This window comes from Stomoxys calcitrans, chromosome 5 (assembly GCF_963082655.1).
Source record: "Stomoxys calcitrans chromosome 5, idStoCalc2.1, whole genome shotgun sequence".
Taxonomy (NCBI): Eukaryota; Metazoa; Arthropoda; class Insecta; order Diptera; family Muscidae; genus Stomoxys; species Stomoxys calcitrans.
Window position 1 is genome coordinate 70,920,053 of NC_081556.1, and position 19,181 is coordinate 70,939,233.

At 36.4% G+C, this 19,181-nt stretch overlaps 1 protein-coding gene across 4 annotated transcripts in view; it reads right to left on the bottom strand.

Moving 5' to 3' along the window:
* LOC106089124 (nuclear pore membrane glycoprotein 210) overlaps window positions 1-19,181 on the bottom strand; it is a 363,893-nt gene that overhangs the window by 250,617 nt on the left and 94,095 nt on the right. For all 4 annotated transcript variants that reach the window (XR_001221554.2, XR_001221552.2, XR_001221555.2 and 1 more), the window contains exon 17: window positions 6,656-6,774. Coding sequence is in view for 1 of the 4 variants with exons in the window: in XM_013254900.2 (XP_013110354.2) it covers window positions 6,656-6,774 (119 nt within the window). In the remaining 3 variants the exon portion in view is untranslated. The remainder of the gene's footprint in view (window positions 1-6,655; window positions 6,775-19,181) is intronic.

Genomic DNA, 19,181 nt, shown 5'->3' on the forward strand with positions numbered 1-19,181 from the left:
TTGACGCACAGCATCAATGGTTTTTGGAACAACAATAACAATTTCGGACGACCTTCACGAAATAAGTCTTGGAGTGAGCTACGACCTCAGTTGAATTCACCATACCATCAATAAACACTGGTCCTTAATGTAGCTTCATCGCCAACAATTGAATTAAGTTCGTCGATGCACTGTTGTCGAGTTAATCCACGTCGAAAGTTGTAAAAAATAATCGCACGAAAATGTTCACGATATAATTCCAATTTCTGGGCGAGATGAAGAAAACTCAAACAAAGAAACGACTATCCTTGGCTAAATGATCAAATTATTAAGTTTTGTGATGTGAGAAAAACTATACTATACCAAAGCTTTAAGAAAAATAAAAATAATACACAGAAAGAAAAAAATCCAAATACTTGTAATAATCAATTAAATCAAATCATAAATCACGCAAAAAATGAATATAGAAGAAAAGAATTTGCGAAAAATAGGAACAATATAAGAGGAACTTGGTGTTTAATAAACGTTATAATTGGGAACAAGACTGATGATGTAGACCATGTTATAAAGGAAAACTTTAAATCAATAGATCGGCAAACCATATCGGAAATCTTCGCAATTAAATTTAAGGAAAATGTAAATATTATCCATAAATGCTATGTAAAAACAGTAACACAAACTCCACGTTTGTTCAAAATTAAATTTTTCTTGAAAATACTGAAGTAGAAATTTCCAACATTGTCAGAGCATTAAATGCTGTAATAACCTCACTTTTTAACTCAAGTATCGATGAAGGAATAGTTCCGTCCGATCTTAAAGCGTCAATAGTCAGACATATTTACAAATCCGGCACAAAATCAGACTATAATAATTACAGGCCTATTTCAATATTTCCATTATTTGAAAAAATCTTAGAAGAAATAATCGTGAGAAGATTAAACGGCTTTATTGAGTCATCTGCCGTCTAGTGCTAAATAAATATGGCATAATCAACAGACAACAGTATGGTTTTCAAAAAGGCAAAAATATAAACTGTTGGGCCATTTCACATCTTACATAAATCAACTACTGGATATTAATATGAACTGTCTAGTTTTGTTTATAGACTTTAGTAAGGCATTCGATACACTACCCCATTCAAACCTTTTAAATGTGTTGGAAAGAAATGGAATGCGAGGACAATGCTAAAAGTGGTTCAATGATTATTTACAACGAAGAACTTACAAGGTTAAAATTGATGCCAATTATAGTAATGAAATACAATATGATTATGGTGTGCCACAGGGTTCTAAACTTGGACCGATATTGTATTTAATAGATGCAAATGAATTAATAAATGTCATGACAAAAAGTGAACCATTGGCATATGCAGATGGTACAGCCATTGTTGTGAGCCACAAAGACCCAAATGAGGCAATCTGAACTAAACGTTATAACAAGATGGTGTCACGATGATGGTCTGATAATCAATGCAAACAAGTCTGAAGTTATGCATATTCCCCAACCACATCAAAAATCTTTAAATATATTAATAAAATTTCATAAATCAAATCAAAATCAACATATAAAATGTGTAATGGAAAATGAGACCACTTTATCGAAATTGTGGACACATATAAATACTTAGGTGTAACGGTTGACAAAAATTTCAACTGGAAGACACACATAGACTAGCTTAACAATAAACTTCGTTCAACATCTTATATATTGTACCATTTGAATAACTGCGCACCACTCTCCACAACTAAACAAGTATTCTTTACGCTGGGTGAATCACACATCAGACATGGTATAACAGCCTTTGGAACCTCAAGTCACATCAAAATATACCAAAAACACAAAAAAGACTGATAAAACTTTAATGAGAAACAGATCGCACACAGAAAACAGCAATATCCCGGACCCTCCTTCTTACCCTAATTTTCAAAACGCCAGATCTCGGAGATGGGTGGTGCGATTTAAGCGAAATTTTGTGTGCTCTTATAGTACCCTAAAAATAAAAATTTGGTAGCCAAATTTGGGACAGGGTATCGAGGGGGCCCGCTCCACCCTAACACCAACCAAACCAATATTTCGACCACTCACGACAATATGGGACTGAAATGAAAGGTATTTATGATAAGAAAACGTATCTGATATCAAACTGTCGGACCGAGTGTTAGGGGGACCACCCCAACCCCCAAAACACACCCAAATCGGACATATTTATCGACCATGGCAATATGGGACTCAAATGAAAGGTATTTGCGAGTAGAATACGAATCTAATATCTAAATGTGGGACCACGTCTCTGGGAGTCCATCCCTTCCCCAAAACTCCCCCCAAACAGGAGCTATCTACTGACCATAGGAACATGGGGCTCAAATAAAAGGTATTTAAGTGTAGAATTCGATATGATATCCAAATATGGGACCAAAAGTTTAGAGGGCCGCCTCTCCCCTAAAACATCCCCCAAGGGGACAAATTTACGACTATAGCAATATGGGGCTCAAATGAAAGGTCTTTGGGAGTAAAGCACGAATCGCATATTAATATTCGGGAAAAGTGTCCATGGGGCCACCACCCATCCGCACAACACAAATAGGAAGTATTTGCTGACCATTGCAATATGAGGCTCAAATACGAGGGTTTTTAGAGTAGAACACGAATCCGATATATATTTTCAAGACCAACTCACTGAGTGGCCGCCCATCCCCCAAGCCGGTCATGTTTGTAGACAATGGAAATATCTGATATCAACATTTGGGAACAACTGTCTAGGGAACGACCCACCACCATAAAAACCCCCAAATAGGTCGTATTTGCTCACTAAGACAATTTGAGTCTTAAAGAGAGAGGAACTATATATTTATAGTTTTTAGGGTCAATACCCCAAACTGGACATATTTGCTGACTTTTGCAATAAGGAGTTAAAATAAGATTAGAAAACGAATTTTATATCCAGTTTTGAGGCCAATGGCAATATGGGGTCCAAATAACTGATATATAGTTATTGGGTTGCCCAAAAAGTAATTGCGGATTTTTCATATAGTCGGCGTTGACAAATTTTTTCACAGCTTGTAACTCTGTAATTGCATTCTTTCTTCTGTCAGTTATCAGCTGTTACTTTTAGCTTGCTTTAGAAAAAAAAAATGTAAAAAAGTATATTTGATTCAAGTTCATTCTAAGTTTTATTAAAAATGCATTTACTTTCTTTTCAAAAATCCGCAATTACTTACAATATATGAGAATAGAGCACGCTGCTGATATATTCTCCGAGTTTAGTGTTTGGGGACCACCACAATCCACAAAACACCTCTAAATCGGGCATATTTACCGACCATGTCAATGTGGAGCTTGAATGAAAGGTGTTGGGGGTAGAGTAAGAATTGATACCCACTTTCGGGACCAATTTTCTGGGGGTCTACCCCTTTCCCAAAATACGCCGCAAACAGCAATTTTTTATTGACCATCACAATATGGGGCTCAAATAAAGGTATTTGGGAGTAGAATACGAATTTGATATCCAAATCACCCCTTCCCCAAAACACCCCCCATAGGGTAAAAATTTTTCGACCATGCCAATATGTGGCTCTTATGAAAGGTATTTGAGATTAGAACAAGAATTTGATAACCTATTTTGAGGCCATGTGTTTGGGGGACGCCTCATCGTGTAAACTCCCCTAAACCAATGGCAATATAGGGTTTAAATAAATGGTATTTGAAAGAAGAGCACGATGCTGATATTTTTTCAGGGCTAAGTACCTGGGGGACCACCTCACTCCCGAAAAAAAAAACTAAATCAGACATCATGAGAATATCGGGCTGAAATAAAGTATTTTAAGAACGGAGTACATCTTACATCCAAACTTAAATTCGTAGACCAATAGAGATCATATGGGATTCAGATAAAGGCACTTATATTGTTAAACTGTTAGTCAAGCGATATACTATTTTCGTAGCTTGGTATTTCTCTTAAAGCTCATTAATTGTCGAAAATAAAGGAAAATTCTGTTCCATATAAAGTAAAAGAAGGCACAGCGGAGCGGGCCCGGGTCAGCTAGTTTTTTAATAATTTATATTTTTACAAATATTTAATAATGCGACTTCTTACATACATAAGTATACATATTTTTTTCTCGTCCTTGCAAACAAGCTCAACTTCGCGAGGAGAAATTATTATATTTAATACGAATTATGAATTTACAATAATAAAATGATAAATTAAATAAAAAAATACAAATTGTTTTTAATATCTGTATAAAATTGGGATTAAAGCGCAAATAAATTTTCCTTAAAATAATGTTCAAAACATGCTGAAATTGAGATCAGATGTCGCAACTTCTTGAAAATTGCAACTATACCTAACATAAGAAATTTTGTATACCAAACGGGACAAAAAAAAATTTAAGCGCCATATCATAGTCAATTATACTACCATATAGTTAAATTTTCATTCATTTGGGGTTCACTTATTTTAGTGTAATCAAGAAATCACATTTTAAAGTGATGACAATTTAAAACACAAAGCTACAATTCTATTCAAACGAATGGAATTCTGAATTTTGTCATAGATTAGGTTAGGTTTAAGTGGCAGTCTGCCATCAGACTCACTTAGACGTATTCGTCCATTGTGATACCACAGAAACAGGAGAAGGAAGATTCTTTCTAGTTCCTACTGTTGAAACATTCAGATCGCTTAAAAAAGCCGAACAACTTGTGAATGTTCTCATCCGCTGAATCAGACAAGATCTCAAAGAACACACACACTGCAGATGTTCCGTAGTCTCTTCTTCCTCGACTTGCTCACAGCTTCTGCAGAAGTCTTTGCTTGCAACTTTCAGTCTCAATTTCGTCATAAGTCAAATGAGAGGAATTACGAAGTTTGAATTCTATTTCAGTTAAAAACCAAATAGAAAATGGAGAGTCGCTAATTTGAAACTCTAAATGGAACGACCGGTACTAGTTCCTTTCCTTTCACTCTTATAGTTCAATCATTCCTTTTCTCTTTTAATTTCGTTGGTTTTCATTGATTTTATTGGACTCTTTCAGATGTTTCGACATTTAAGTTATCGATATCATTTACTAGTCATTTTATTGACAAGTCTTTATTCGAAAAACTTGCCTTTGTGTTTTGTAACGAGGACATATAGTAGAAATGGGTGCTATATGTACTTCAAAATAAGCAATTTTTTTATCAAATTGAAAAACGTTCGGGAATAAACCCCCGAGTTCTCAAAACGCAAAGCCCGAATCCCATATGAGTTCAATTTATTTGTTATGCCCACTACTATAGGATGGAGAGTGTACCGATCTAGTCATTCCGTTTGTAACAGCTCGAAATACCTTCTTTGCATTCTGAATAGATTTTTAGCGGTCGAACGAATAAAACTAGCCACTAAGAATTTGGCACAAATACAAATTGATTGCATTTGTGCCAAATTCTGAACCAATATGGGATTGCAAATCGTCCATATTGGTTCAGATTTAGATATAGCTTCCATATAAACCGATCCTCGGATTTGACTTCTTAATCTCCTAGAAGCCTAAATTTTCATCCGATTTGGCTGAAATTTGTTACAAGGATTTTGTTTGGACTTCCAACATTCGTGTTAAATATGATCTGAATCGGTCTATTAACTGATATAGCTGCATATAAACCAATCCTGGGATTTGACTTCTTGACCCCCTAGAAGCTTCAATTTGGCAGAAATTTAGCACAAGCATATAACCGGTCCTCGGATTTGATTGAAACTTGGTACCTAGAGTATGCCTATGACCTTCAAAACTCATGCTAAATCCCAAACAGGTTCAATAATATATAGCCCCCATATAAACCCAATGAATGGAAAAGGATCGATTCGTTCGATAAACGAATTTGCCCAAGACTACTTGAAATACACGAAACAATTCACTTTGGCTTAATTGACTCATAGCAAAAATTCACCTGTTAAAAGTAAATATTTATATATCATCAAAATAACTCTGGAATTGAAGGCAGACATTTTGCAAAACTGAGCAAATGCAGTATTTGTACCTGATAATAAGGTTTTGTTCTTTTTTCCGCGAAAAAACCTTACATTGTAACCTTGTTAGTAGGCCAACGCAAAATGTAACAACTACTCATTGTTAGGCATGCCTTTAAATAACTTTTACATGGCGATGTCCTGGGAAGTAAGTACTTACACGCACGTTTACTGTGTCTCACTTACATGCGTGGACAACACATTCAAAAATTTCGTCGTTCTAATTTATTCTCATACTCTCTCTCTATCTCACTCTCTAAATTCTTTTGTATTACTCGGTTACTCGAAATACCCGAGGTAGTGCTATGAATAAGTCACTATTTTTAAGCCACAGGTAATACTGAGAGTAATGATTTATCTGTGAATGGTTATGTCACAAATAATGACATGTGTTTACTCAGGTTTTGCTGCAAAATACAGATATTGAAACATTTGCGCGGTAGGTTGAAGCTTGGGACATTTTTGGATTTCATTTTGATATCCATGACTGTATTTCCACCGCACATGATGAAATGTGGAAAACAACAAGAATTACCAATAGGTTGCTGCTTTCCCCTTTGCATGGTTCACAAATGGTGCGCAAAACGGAAGTCACACACCCAAACGTCCATACTGCATGGACCCAGCATGTAAGCAATTCGCAGAAGAATGAAATGAAAGGTATTACTTACCACATCGGCATCACGAACTTCAACATCATATTTTATAAAATTGCCGCTTGCCTTATCGCCATTGGTAACGAGCACTTTTTCGCCCAATTTATACCGATTTCCAAGTACTCTGCCAACTCCTGTAATAACGGGGAGAAAAAGTTCAGAGCCAGGCCCAGAACACAGCAGAATAGTTTAGTTAGTAAGTGCTATAAGAGAGGAAATCTGCAAACGAAAAAAATAACAAATACAGCTCCAACTACCACAATAACATCAACAACATTTAAATGGAAAAATAGTGAAAAGTGTTATTTGCAATGGACGTTATATGCCTCTTGCCAGTACTTCTAGTATAGAATAACACGGCGTAGTACACGTAGAAAAACTACAAAGCAAATATTCGATCACAAGGTTTCTCAGACCAGTACCGGGTGGCCCAGGTCCTTAGAGACTGGATAAATCATATGCTAAGGAGCACGCGGATAAATTGTGGGTGCCATTACATAAAGATAAGCAGCCATAACCATACCATACCATAAATGACCTATTAGGGATCCTGACTGAGGAGGGATTTGAACCAGTCTGCCACGCGGACAATGTTATAATACTTCTTAGGGGTAGGCATCCGTTTCAGCTATGTACATAGAAAGGCCGAAGGGATCTGGGCTAGACATTGGGATCTGAATGTTAACCCAGAGAAAACATAAATCTGGCTGTTCACAAAGAGGACAAAGGTGGCCCAATTTGCCGCCCCACTTTTCCTCAATAGATCGATTTCAATAAACGACAAAGTCAAATACTTAAGAGAACTCTTAAACCGGAAATTGAATTAAAAGTGTCTCACTCGGGGGAGTACCCAGAAGACTCACAAATATTGGGCACTGTGTAGAAGGGCCGTAGTGTCGAAACGGGTCCTCAATTCGAGGACCAATACTTACTAACGCCTCTGTAGTTTGGTGGGCTGCGATGGAGAAAAAATTGCAACACAAGGATAATACAACAGGTTCAGAGAACGTGTTGTCTTGACAAAGGCGGAGCGATGGAACATTGGAGAATATTCTAGATATCCGATTCATAGACATACAGATTAAGTATGAGGCAGTATGAGCATCAAAGCTAGATGATAGTGTGGGCTTGGGAGTCATTGAGGATCTGAGATCTGTTTTTGACTGCCTGACCTTAACACGTTCCTTCAGGCGGAGATCTGGACGATCACAAATTGCAAGAGGTGGAATGGTATAAAAGCAAGTGCGTTGAAAGTGAACAACATAACGGAGAGTTTACAAACGGGTTTGGAATGTAAAATTGCAAATTTGCTGTGGAAATAAACTCTTTGTAAAATATACTTGTGAGAACAAAAACATGTTTCCCACGGGAATTGAATTTGTATTTTTTTTAGTCGTTGTAATCTCTGTCAATAAATATTAAATACATTTTACTTTCCAATGATTCAATTGATAAGACGTCTTTCTATTTTTTGCTTTACTAAAATTCGCCCAAGAACATTCCATTAAGGAAGAGGGGCAAACTTCTCACATGTCAATGAGTGCTGTCCGATTCAAGTTTTTTCTAGGTGGGGATAATCAACGCTGACAAAATTTTTCTGATGTTCTCGCCACGATTCTGACCAAGGTGTTCAGCGTCATTGGCTTATGTGCTAATCTCTGCGCTACGTTGGTTTAGGAATATAAGAAGGACATTAACGCCTTCTATTAAAATGACACGATCCGCATCATTTGGCCATAGCGGAGTAAGGGTTAATGAAAGGGCAAGCGATTTTGCCGTTAAGGATTACCAACTTGGCTAATCCGGGGTTTTTAGGGGCAACACAGACCGAGTTAAGGTCATTGGCTTTGAACGTGCATGTAGCATTGTGAAACAGTGAAAAGGTGGGTAGGACGACAAAAATCCTATGGGATCCACTGGATCGTTAGAAGATGAGACCAGGTTAGGTTAGATTTATGTGGTAGTCTGCCATCAGACGTCGGAGAAGGAAGATGGCTTCTAGCTCCTACCGTTGAACCATCTAGATAGCTTTAAAAACCCAACAACTAGCGAATGGTCACATCCGCTAAATCAGATAAGTTTTCAAAGAAATGATGACGTACAGTAGAAAGAAATGATGACGTACAGTAGAAAGAAATGATGACGTACAGTAGAACTCCTTCTGACTGCGGGACACACACAGCAGATGTTCTAAAGTCTCTTCTTCCTCGACGTCCTCACAGCATCTGCAGAAACTTTTACTTGCAACCTTCAGTGCGTCAGCATGTTTACCGATCAGACAATGACCTGTCATTATAAAGACGTTTGTTCTTGCCAGCGACAGCAATGCGGTAGACCTTTTAAAGTCTAGATTGGGCTCCAAAATTTTAAAGTGTACACAACCCTTACTGCATTACCATCTGTTATTCGTTGCCTTTTGGTCGTGATCCTAAATACGTAGCGTACCAGTTTCCCTGTAATGTGTGAGGTAGTTCCTAGTCTCGCAAGATCGTCTGCTCTACAACTCTCAGGATATCTCTGTGGCACGGCACCCAGAATAGGTGTTTTGAACTGTTCAGATATCTTGTTGAGCGATCTACGACAGTCGAGGGCGGTTTTTGAATTTAGAAATATGATCCGCAGAGATTTAATAGCTGCCTAGCTGTCAGAGAAGATATTAATGTCAATCGTCTTTGTGACGTCATAGCTCAGCCAATCCACCAATTCTTTAATTGCTACGATCGCCGCTTGGTATACACTACAGTAGTCGGTATCCTTCTGAATATGACCAGTCCTAATTCTTCAGAGTACACCCCAAAGCCCATCTGATCGCCTACTTTGGAACCATCCGTATAGACGTTTATGTAACTTCTGTTAGTAAGGATATCGTAGTTCTATCGTTTCTTTCAGGAACACTGTGTTATTCTTGATACAATTCCCGATGTTCCAGGCGGTATGTACTTAGCTGCTTTTGATAAAAAAATATCAATAGTACTTTTTATTAAAATGTGGTCCAGGCAGCTAGTATGTAATTCATTATATCAAGGATAAAACAGTGTCCGTAGCCGCCCCATGATTAAAAAGAAAGCTCCCCAAGCCTCACAACAGTGGCCGCATCAATTTGTCTAGGCACAATGTCCTGAGGCATTAGGTGTAACATTAATTCAGCGCATCAGATAATGTCGTCCTCAGGGGACTAATACTGAGAGGAAGTAATAAGGAGATCAGTTTTCGGTATATGGCGAACAGACTCCGGCACTTGGGTAGGGACATAACATCAGACTTGAACCAACTTAGGTTTTTGGAATGGGGAACAACTAGGAATATTGTGAGTAGAACAGAATTCCTGACTAAGATTTTTTTCGATATTACTTTTTCGAACTAGTGAAGATGTCCGCTTGCAATTTTACACACATACATCTTATTTATGTAAGTCGATGGGGGCTGTCAATAGGACACATCGGTTTGGATTTGCTTACAGCTTCCCATGAAAGCTTCCTTAATATAATAGTCCTTCGACTTCTTAAACCCCTAAAAGCCGCAATTGTAAACTGATTTTACTGAAATTTTGCATGTACTCTGAGTGTTCTGTTACAACTTCTAACAACAATGACAGGAATGGTCCAAATCGGTCTATATCCTGATATAGCTCCCATATAAACCGATCACCTGAGTTGATGTATTGAGCCCCTGAAAGCCGTAATTATAATCCGATTTGGCTTAAATTTGGCACTGAGTGGTTTATTATGACTTCAAAGCACAGTGCCAAGTACCGTTCAAATCGGTCTATAACCGGATATGGCTCCCATAGAAACAGATCTCCGGATTAGTTCTCTACAACTCAAAGAGGTTTAAACTTTTACCAAATTTGGCAGAAATTTGATATGTACGGTACACGTATGCCTCTCTCTTTGCTTAAATTTTTAGCAAAATTCATAATGGTGGGTTCCCAAGATTCGACCCGGTCCAACTTGCACATTTTTAATTATTGTTTTTTGAGACACTCTAATGTCCATGGTGGCATTGGACGGATTTATATCTGCACCCCCTTTTCATCTTTACCTTACTTAGCAACAAATTACTGCTGTCCCATTTTCAGCGTACGTTGCCGACTTTATAATACCCTACACCTACCATATAAGTACAATGTGGGAGCTATATCCAATTCTGAACCAATTTTGATGGACTTCAGCGGATGTTTTCAGATGGGATATTAAACAATACGTATCACATTTCAAGAAAATATTTTCAAGCTGTAATAACTACGGTTGACAAATGACAACATCATTGCAAACTACCCAAAATCTGAAGAATATATATATGGGAGCCAGATCTAAATCTGAACCGATTTTGGAGCAAACTACTCAGATGCTGTGGTAGTCGTCGAGAAAAGCATTGCACAAAATTTTGGCAAGATTGGTCAATAAATGCGTTTGCAATGGCTCTTGAAGTGAAAATCGGGCGATATACATTTGACAGCTATATCTAAATCTGGACCGACTTCTATCAAATTCACCAGCAATATTAAGTCATCAGAAAATCGAAGAATCGGTTAACAAATGATTTTATTGCAATATTTCTCAAAATCGGACCAACATTTATATAAATCTAAATCTATATCTAAATCTGAATCAATATCTAAATCTGAACCGATTTCGTCCAAACTGTATAGAGTTTGTACAAAATGTTGGCAAAATTGGTCAGTAAATGCGCCTGCTGTAACTATAGAAGTTAAAATCGGGCGATATATAAATATGGCAGCTATATATAAATCTGAACGGATTTCTGTGAAATTCACCAGTAATGTCGAGAGGCAAGAAAAAATTATTTCTGCCAAATTTCGGGAGAATTGGTTAACAGATGACCATTTTATTGCATTATTACTGCAAATCGGACGAACATATACTATATGGGTGCTATATCCAAACCTGAACCGATTTTTCCCAAATTCAATAGACTTCGTCTCTAGGCCGAAAAACATGATTAAGACGATCGGACGAAAATTGCGACCTGTAGTTTGTTCACAAATCAACATGGACAGAAAGTGATTCTGAGTCAATCGGTATACTTATCAATGGGTCTATCTCTCTTCCTTCTGCGTGTTACCAACAAATACACTAAGTTATAATACCCTGTACCACAATAGTAGTGTAGGGTACAAAAATCCACCATTCAGTTGCCAATCCTAATACTAAAATTAGTTCATATCGTTCTCGAAAACCAGTGGCTTCGCAAATTTTACTTGGCTAGAAGAAATTATGGTCCCTATTTAACACAGATTTTATGTAGCTATTGCTTATGGCTTAAATGTTTAAAGTTCCTCACTAAGGTAACCCCATTGCATTGGGGAATTAAAAAAAAAAAATTACAGCCTTAAGCTTTAATGCGCCAAAGAAGAAAGAATTTCGAAGAATGACAACTTCTTTGGCAGAAAATGTCAACGCGGAATTGTTGTACCGCATCATGACGTTAAGGTTGATAACAAGGCTTGGTCTGATCATATGCCCATAATAATAAATATAGCAGTCAAAGGAGTTACCCCCAAAACAAAAACCATGAATCTTTTACCAAAAATTCAATGGATGGATAACCGGAAAAGGGAATATCAAGAAAGATTGTCGATTGAGACAAACAAAATTGGAAACATGGAATGTATAAAGTTAAGCGACTTAACGGAAGTGATAAAGGCTTCGGTTGGGAAAGCTGAGCGGCCTTCGAAGAATTATGTCCCGAAACAACAGTGGTATGATTCAAGATGCAACAAAGCACGAGAAAAGTGCTTTAGGTTGTTAAACGCATATAGAAAAACTGGTGAGATTGAAGAAAAAAACAAATATTTAGAGGCTCAAAAACATTATAAGATTATTTGTAAAAATAGCCAAGAAAACTATTTTCATAATGTGATTGAAAAGATTCACACGGCAAATAACTCGAAAGAATGGTGGCGTTGGATAAGGGAAGTCCGAAATCAAAAATTTCAAATTGGCAGTAACGTAACGGCAGATGAATTTAAAAACTACTTTATGCACCTATTAAATCCAATTCAAGTTGTTGCCCCTATTCAATATGCACCTCCCTTTAGATTAAACCAATATTTAGATGAACCTATATCAATAGCTGAGTTAAGAGAAACACTGCGTAAGATGAAAAACAACAAAGCTCCAGGCGAGGATAGAGTGCCATATGAGTTCTTTGTGAATGCAACGGATGAATTCCAGAATATATTGTTAACAAAGTATAATAAGATACTAGATGGTGAAAGCGTTGATGAGTCATTTAGTAAATCTATTATATTTCCAATATATAAAAAAGGGAATTGTGAACAACCCAATAATTACAGAGGAATTGCTTTCTCAAACTGTATTGCAAAGATAATGATGGGGATTCTTAACGAGCGTTTATGGAAATGGGTAGAATCTGAGAATGTTTTGAATGAATTTCAAGCAGGATTTAGACGAGGCTACTCCTCATACGATAATATATACAACTTGTCTGCAATAGTAAGTCTTAAACTAGACGAAAAGAAGAAAGTCTATGCATATTTTGTAGACTTTTCCGCTGCTTTTGACAATGTGTCCAGACAAGCCCTAATTTATAAATTATTTGAACTGGGTGTCTCGTATAAATTTGCTAAGCTTGTAGAGAACTTATACGCTAATACACAGTACGCTGTATGGACGGGGGAGGAAATGTCCGCATATTTTCAAACTAAGGCTGGCGTAAAACAGGGATGTTTGCTCTCACCCTTATTATTTGCTTTATACATCAACGATTTGCATGATAGCCTGGAGGGAGGACTGCAGTGTAATGGTATTAATCTGAGGATTTTACTATACGCAGATGATATTGTGATTATCTCTGATGATATAGAAACAATGCAAAGCATGATTTACAACTTAGAAATCTATTGCAAAAAATGGAACCTTTCAGTCAATATGGCAAAATCGCAGATGCTAATTTTTAGAAGAGGTGGAAGATTAAGCTCTCTCGAAAAGTGGTGGTATAAAGGGGAAGAAATTAAAATTACCTCTGAATTTAATTATTTGGGAGTAATTTTTACTCCAAAGCTGAGTTTTCAAAAACATGTAGAAAAGAGAAATTTGCAAGCAAAGATTGCTCTTAATACGACCTGGAATCACATAATGAAGGAGAACCGAATCAGTCTACGTATGAAATGGAAGGTGTACTTAGCCGTTTGTAGAGCAATACAGAGCTATGCATCTCAAATATGGGGCTTTAGACATTTTGATGAAGTAGACAAACTGCAACGCTTTTTTATGAAAAAAATTTTACGGCTGCCGAAAAATACGCCAAATTATGTACTGATGTTGGAAACTGCTGCTGAAGAAAGCCATATATATACGATGGGATTACATTTGAAATATATAAATAACGTTTTACTACATTACCATGATAATCGGTTGCCAAAGATGCTAACGAGAGCATTAATAGAAAGGAATTCGTTTTGGGTGAAAGATTTGAGAAATATAGCAAGAGATCTAAACATCAATTGGCCTGAATTGCCGAATATTTTCGTCCAATGGAAAACTTTCAGCATTGAACTGCTAACGGCTTTAAAATTGAGAAACATCTATGGTAATATTCGAAATAAAAACTCAACAGAACGGTTTTACAAACATCTGGACTATAATAAGGGGCTTTCATATATAACAGATGAGAATCCTTTAGATAACATCATATGGATTCTAAAGGCGCGAGGTGGAATGCTTAACTTAAACGGCAATTTATATGGTGTGGAAGATAACCATAAATTATGTAACCTTTGCAATATGCGGGCTATCGAAAATATCCAACATTTCGTAGGTGTATGCCCAGTGCTAAAAGAATTTCGAATTTTGTACTTTGGCAAAATAGTACTAGCTGATCATGAAATGATCAATATATTGAATGGACAACGACAGGATGATTGGAGCAATTTGATTAAATACATAAAATGTGCAATGAATTATAGGCACTATTTGATACAAGAATTAAACTAAACACAAATGTGACAGACGTTTAATGCAAAAAGAAAACATTGTCTAAGTTTAACTATCTTTATTAAAGTTAATCAAAAAAAAAAAAAATACAAGCAATGAATATTATACTTATATAGTTGAATTTTGTTTAATAAAGATCTAATCTAATCTAATCTCTAAATCATGACGTTATGCCACTGTCAAACTATTTCTTAACATGTACGAGAATGGGTAAAGCAAAGGATAAAGTGAACTTTTTTGTGCAAGAGGGAGTCTCTCAAGAGGTTTGGCTGATTGTACGGTGCCTCCACAACTTAGGGATGTCTGAAATCGACTCCATTGAGCGAAAGAATGGTTTTTAATATTTGCCATTAGTTTGCGTTGGATTTGTGGTAAATTTTTTATGCATTACTCCCATGAAGCTAATACCACCAAAAACGGGTACTAAGCAAAACTTATCGTAGCACACAGAAGGAAGGAAGACGTTAGGGGCACTATCACCCCCTACCATCAACCTATTAGCAGTGCGCAAGCAAATGTAGTGCGTCTGAATGTTTTGACACAGCATTTTGCTGATGGGCTTGTTTCCAGGTTCGGAGCATGACGATGATGATGTGATGATGCATGTCGATGTTAACGCGAGCCGAACACAACATCGACAAATGCAACAGAACAGCGGTAAGGATAGGAAAAGACTTGAATGTAAAAGTTAGTAATTGGGCCTTTTTTGGTGTATTAATAAGCACTTGTTATGATGTGCTTAGTTCGGATATGCAAAAAAAAATAGCAACGCATAAAAACTGGGGTTCTTCGAACCAACAGCGTATCTAATAAAAAAATGTAGTTTGAAGTTTATAGCCACCACATTAAAAAGCAAAATCCGGAGCGAAAGGCGAATGTCCATGCCATGTATCCTATTCAAGGGAGCTGCAACAATGGTCTTCATTTGGGGAAAACTTTTCAAATATCTTGAAACCCTTGAACCATGGGCCCAATAAAAGAAGCATAAACTAGTTAATCAAAGTTTCATATTTCGAAAAGTTTTATCGTTAATTTATACCAAAAATATTTAAGGAATGAAACATTAAACAAATGCGTAGAGCCTTATTTTTGGCTTAAATAGACATTGGCCACACAGTCTAATCATGATGTGAGGAAATAATTACAAGCGATTAGTGCCAAATTAGGCTTGTTTAAGCGACATTCTGAGTGCTTAAATTAGCCCATAGTTACTTCTACTGTTTCTCCTTATTTCTTAAGAAACATTTGGCATTCTGAGTTGCCCTCTTAGTTTCAACTAAAAGCAATGTGCCTACGTTAGCAAAAATTTGCAAGGCTTAAAAACACCAAGCGGTTGGCAAAATCGCAATCTGCGACAAATTCTAAGAATTATTCCACAAGAAACCATGGGTCTTCTTGCAATTATTTTGCTCTATTTGCAATCCATTTTCGTTAAAACATTTAGCAAATACTTTTTTGGTTGTTTTGGCTCGAGGTCATGAAAAAATAATTAAAAACCCATGTTTAAGTTTTTGAAAATTGTTTTATTTTGAAAGCTCCAAAATTTCGAACACCGCCGGTGTTATTCTTCTGGGAAATTCACAGAAAATTTGACATTTCACATAAAAAATACAGGCAGAAAACTATTTTATAAAATAATTAAATTTTTAACTATTACAAATGACTTCTTATACTAAAAGCTTTCTCTCTCTATTGGATTTTGGCGCAAGGAAACAAAAATAAACGAAGATACATGCTTGAAATGCTTCACATTATTGATACACCCGCTGACGAACGAATGCATTTTAAGACTGACACAGACCACTGCGCACAGATTTATAGGAGTTTAGTAAATAAATATAGGCAAGTGAGAGGGAAAGCTTTTGGTATTCTTTTCACATCGTCATAAGAAAGTCATTGTAATTGTTAAAAATTTAATTATTTTATAAAATGGGGGCCACCATAGCTCAGAGGTTAGCATGTCCGCCTATGACGCCGAACGCCTGGGTTCGAATCCTGGCAAGACCATCAGAAAAATTTTCAGCGGTGGTTTTCTACTCCTAATGCTGGCAGCATTTGTGAGGGACTATGCCATGTAAAACTTCTCTCCAAAGAGGTGTCGCACTGCGGCACGCCGTTCGGACTCGGCTATAAAAAGGAGGCCCCTTATCATTGAGCCTAAACTTGAATCAGACTGCACTCATTGGTATGTGAGAAGTTTGCCCTTGTTCCTTAGTGGAATGTTCATGGTCAAAATTTACATTTTTATTTTATAAAATAGCTTTCTGTTTGTATTTTTTATGTAAAATTTCAAATTTTCAGTGAAGTTCCCAGAAGAATAACATTGGAGTTTTCAAAATAAAACAATTTCCAAAAACTTAAAAATAGGTTTTTAATTATTATTTCATGACCTTGAGCCAAAACAACCAAAAAAGTATAAAATGAAAAAGGTCAACTAAACACAACAAAACACATTAAGCAAAATTAAAAACATATTTACACCCAGAGAAATTAGTCTGCTAATATATGCTAACATTGCTGATATTAAAAATGTCAAGCGTTTAATTGAATCCATACAAAAATTTTAAACTTCTAAACAAAAATTGAGTCATTTGTTATAAAGGGTGATTTTTTAGCTATTATGTCTTTGGCAACACTGGTTTAAACAGCTCTAGCACGTTTCGTGTTTTGTTTCACTGTCAAACATCTTCAGTTTGGTCTATAATTTAACCATGAATCGTCTTATAAACGAATAACGCTTGCAAATTATTGTTCTGTTAAGAAAGTTCATCGCGCACTTCTTCCATTCCATCGACAAAGCTCATTTTTGGCTCAATGAGTACGTAATTAAACAGAATTGTCGATTTTTGGGTGAAGATCCGCAAGGAGCAATACAAGGCTACCAATGCATCCGGAAAAAGTCACAGCTTGTTGGGGGTTATTGGCTGGTGGCATCGTTGGGCCGTACTTCTTCAAACATGATGCGAATCGTAACGTAACTGTAAATGGCGAGCGCTATCGTGAGATGATATTCAACTTTTTTTGCTCACAATCCAAGAGCTTGACTTGCATGACATGTGGTTTCAACAAGACGGCGCCACATGCCACACAGCACGCATAACAATGGTCTTATTCCGGTGTGACCATGGTTTCGACAAAACTAGTTTTCCCTTTTCACATTCGTTTCACCAAATAAATATTTAGGTAACCGTCAATTCACACGAAATAATTTTTTCGAAGTCACAGTTTGAAAAATCAAAACATAGCAAAGGTAAACAAAAGATAGAAAGAAGAAGAAAACCTTGGACTTGTAATTTGTTTTAAAATTTTTGGAAATTACGAAATGCCTGCGGCTTTGTTGTTGGCTGTGCAGGCAGTGAGACAAAAAGTGTTTTCCGAGCAACTCATCAGGAGATGCTATTTGCGGGATTCAACAAACCCCAGGAATCTTCCAAGCTCATGGTAAACGAGAATTGTAATGAAGTGTATTTGATACGTTCTGGATGTTATTTTTTTAGTTTTGTGCAGAGATGGTCCGTAAGACGATTTTTTAGGTTTCCGACTGTCAAAAAGTTGTAAAAGTCGAAAACGTCGTATACTTCTATAAAACGTAGAAAAAGTCGCAAACGTCATAAACTTTAATAACTCAGTGTAAAAGTTTGATTTTTAACAAATATTATTGTCACTTATTTGCTGTATATAGAAGAGTTTATTTGTAAAAAAAAATTCGCAATAAAAGAAATATTAAGTTTTTTTTTTTTAATTTTTGCATTTACATTTTTCACACAATAAATTGGAAATATACGCAAATTTCAAGTCAATTTATAAAGTAACGTTTAAGGATTTTTTTGTGAAGCAAAAAATCAATAAATTATCAGTTTTCATCAATTATATTTAGAAATTGCAATTATTTTGTATCCTTTTGCAAAATTATGTGCTTCTCCCGTTTTAATTTGCTTTTTGAAAGCTGTTGTAAACGACATATGTTAAAAATGCATGACATCTGAGGAAGTGTCAAGTGAAATGGTACATGGAGTGTTAATACTTATGCCAAAATTTTTAGTTAATCAGATCAAAAATTCGACATATTTTCGTTCGAATTTTTTTTTCTGTCAGAAACCTAGTTTTTGGGCTAGGTTTACGACGTTTTCGACGTATGTAATATACGTCGGAAATGTATGTCATATACGTCACTGTTTCTGACAGGCCATCTCTGGTTTTGTGTCTTTCTTTAGGTTAAATAACGAAGGCTTTGCCCTGATTCTTCACACAATCTGCCTACATCTTGACAGTTGTGCTATACCATCACCAATTCAATTAGCAGCTGCTTTAAGATTTTTGGCAGTAGCCTCCTTCCAAGGAGTCCTACCCAACGATGTATATTTAAATATGGGACGGACAACATTTGGTCCTTCACGACTGCTCGTTTGCACACAAAGATATCGGCGCCGTTGATATATTTTGACTGGCTTGGTAAATCGAGCAGCAGCACAAGATATATTCATTTACAGGTAGTGGCAGTTGCCCAACAACAAAATATTGAGTGCACTATCTGCCAAAGTCAGTGTTAGTGCAACTCTGAT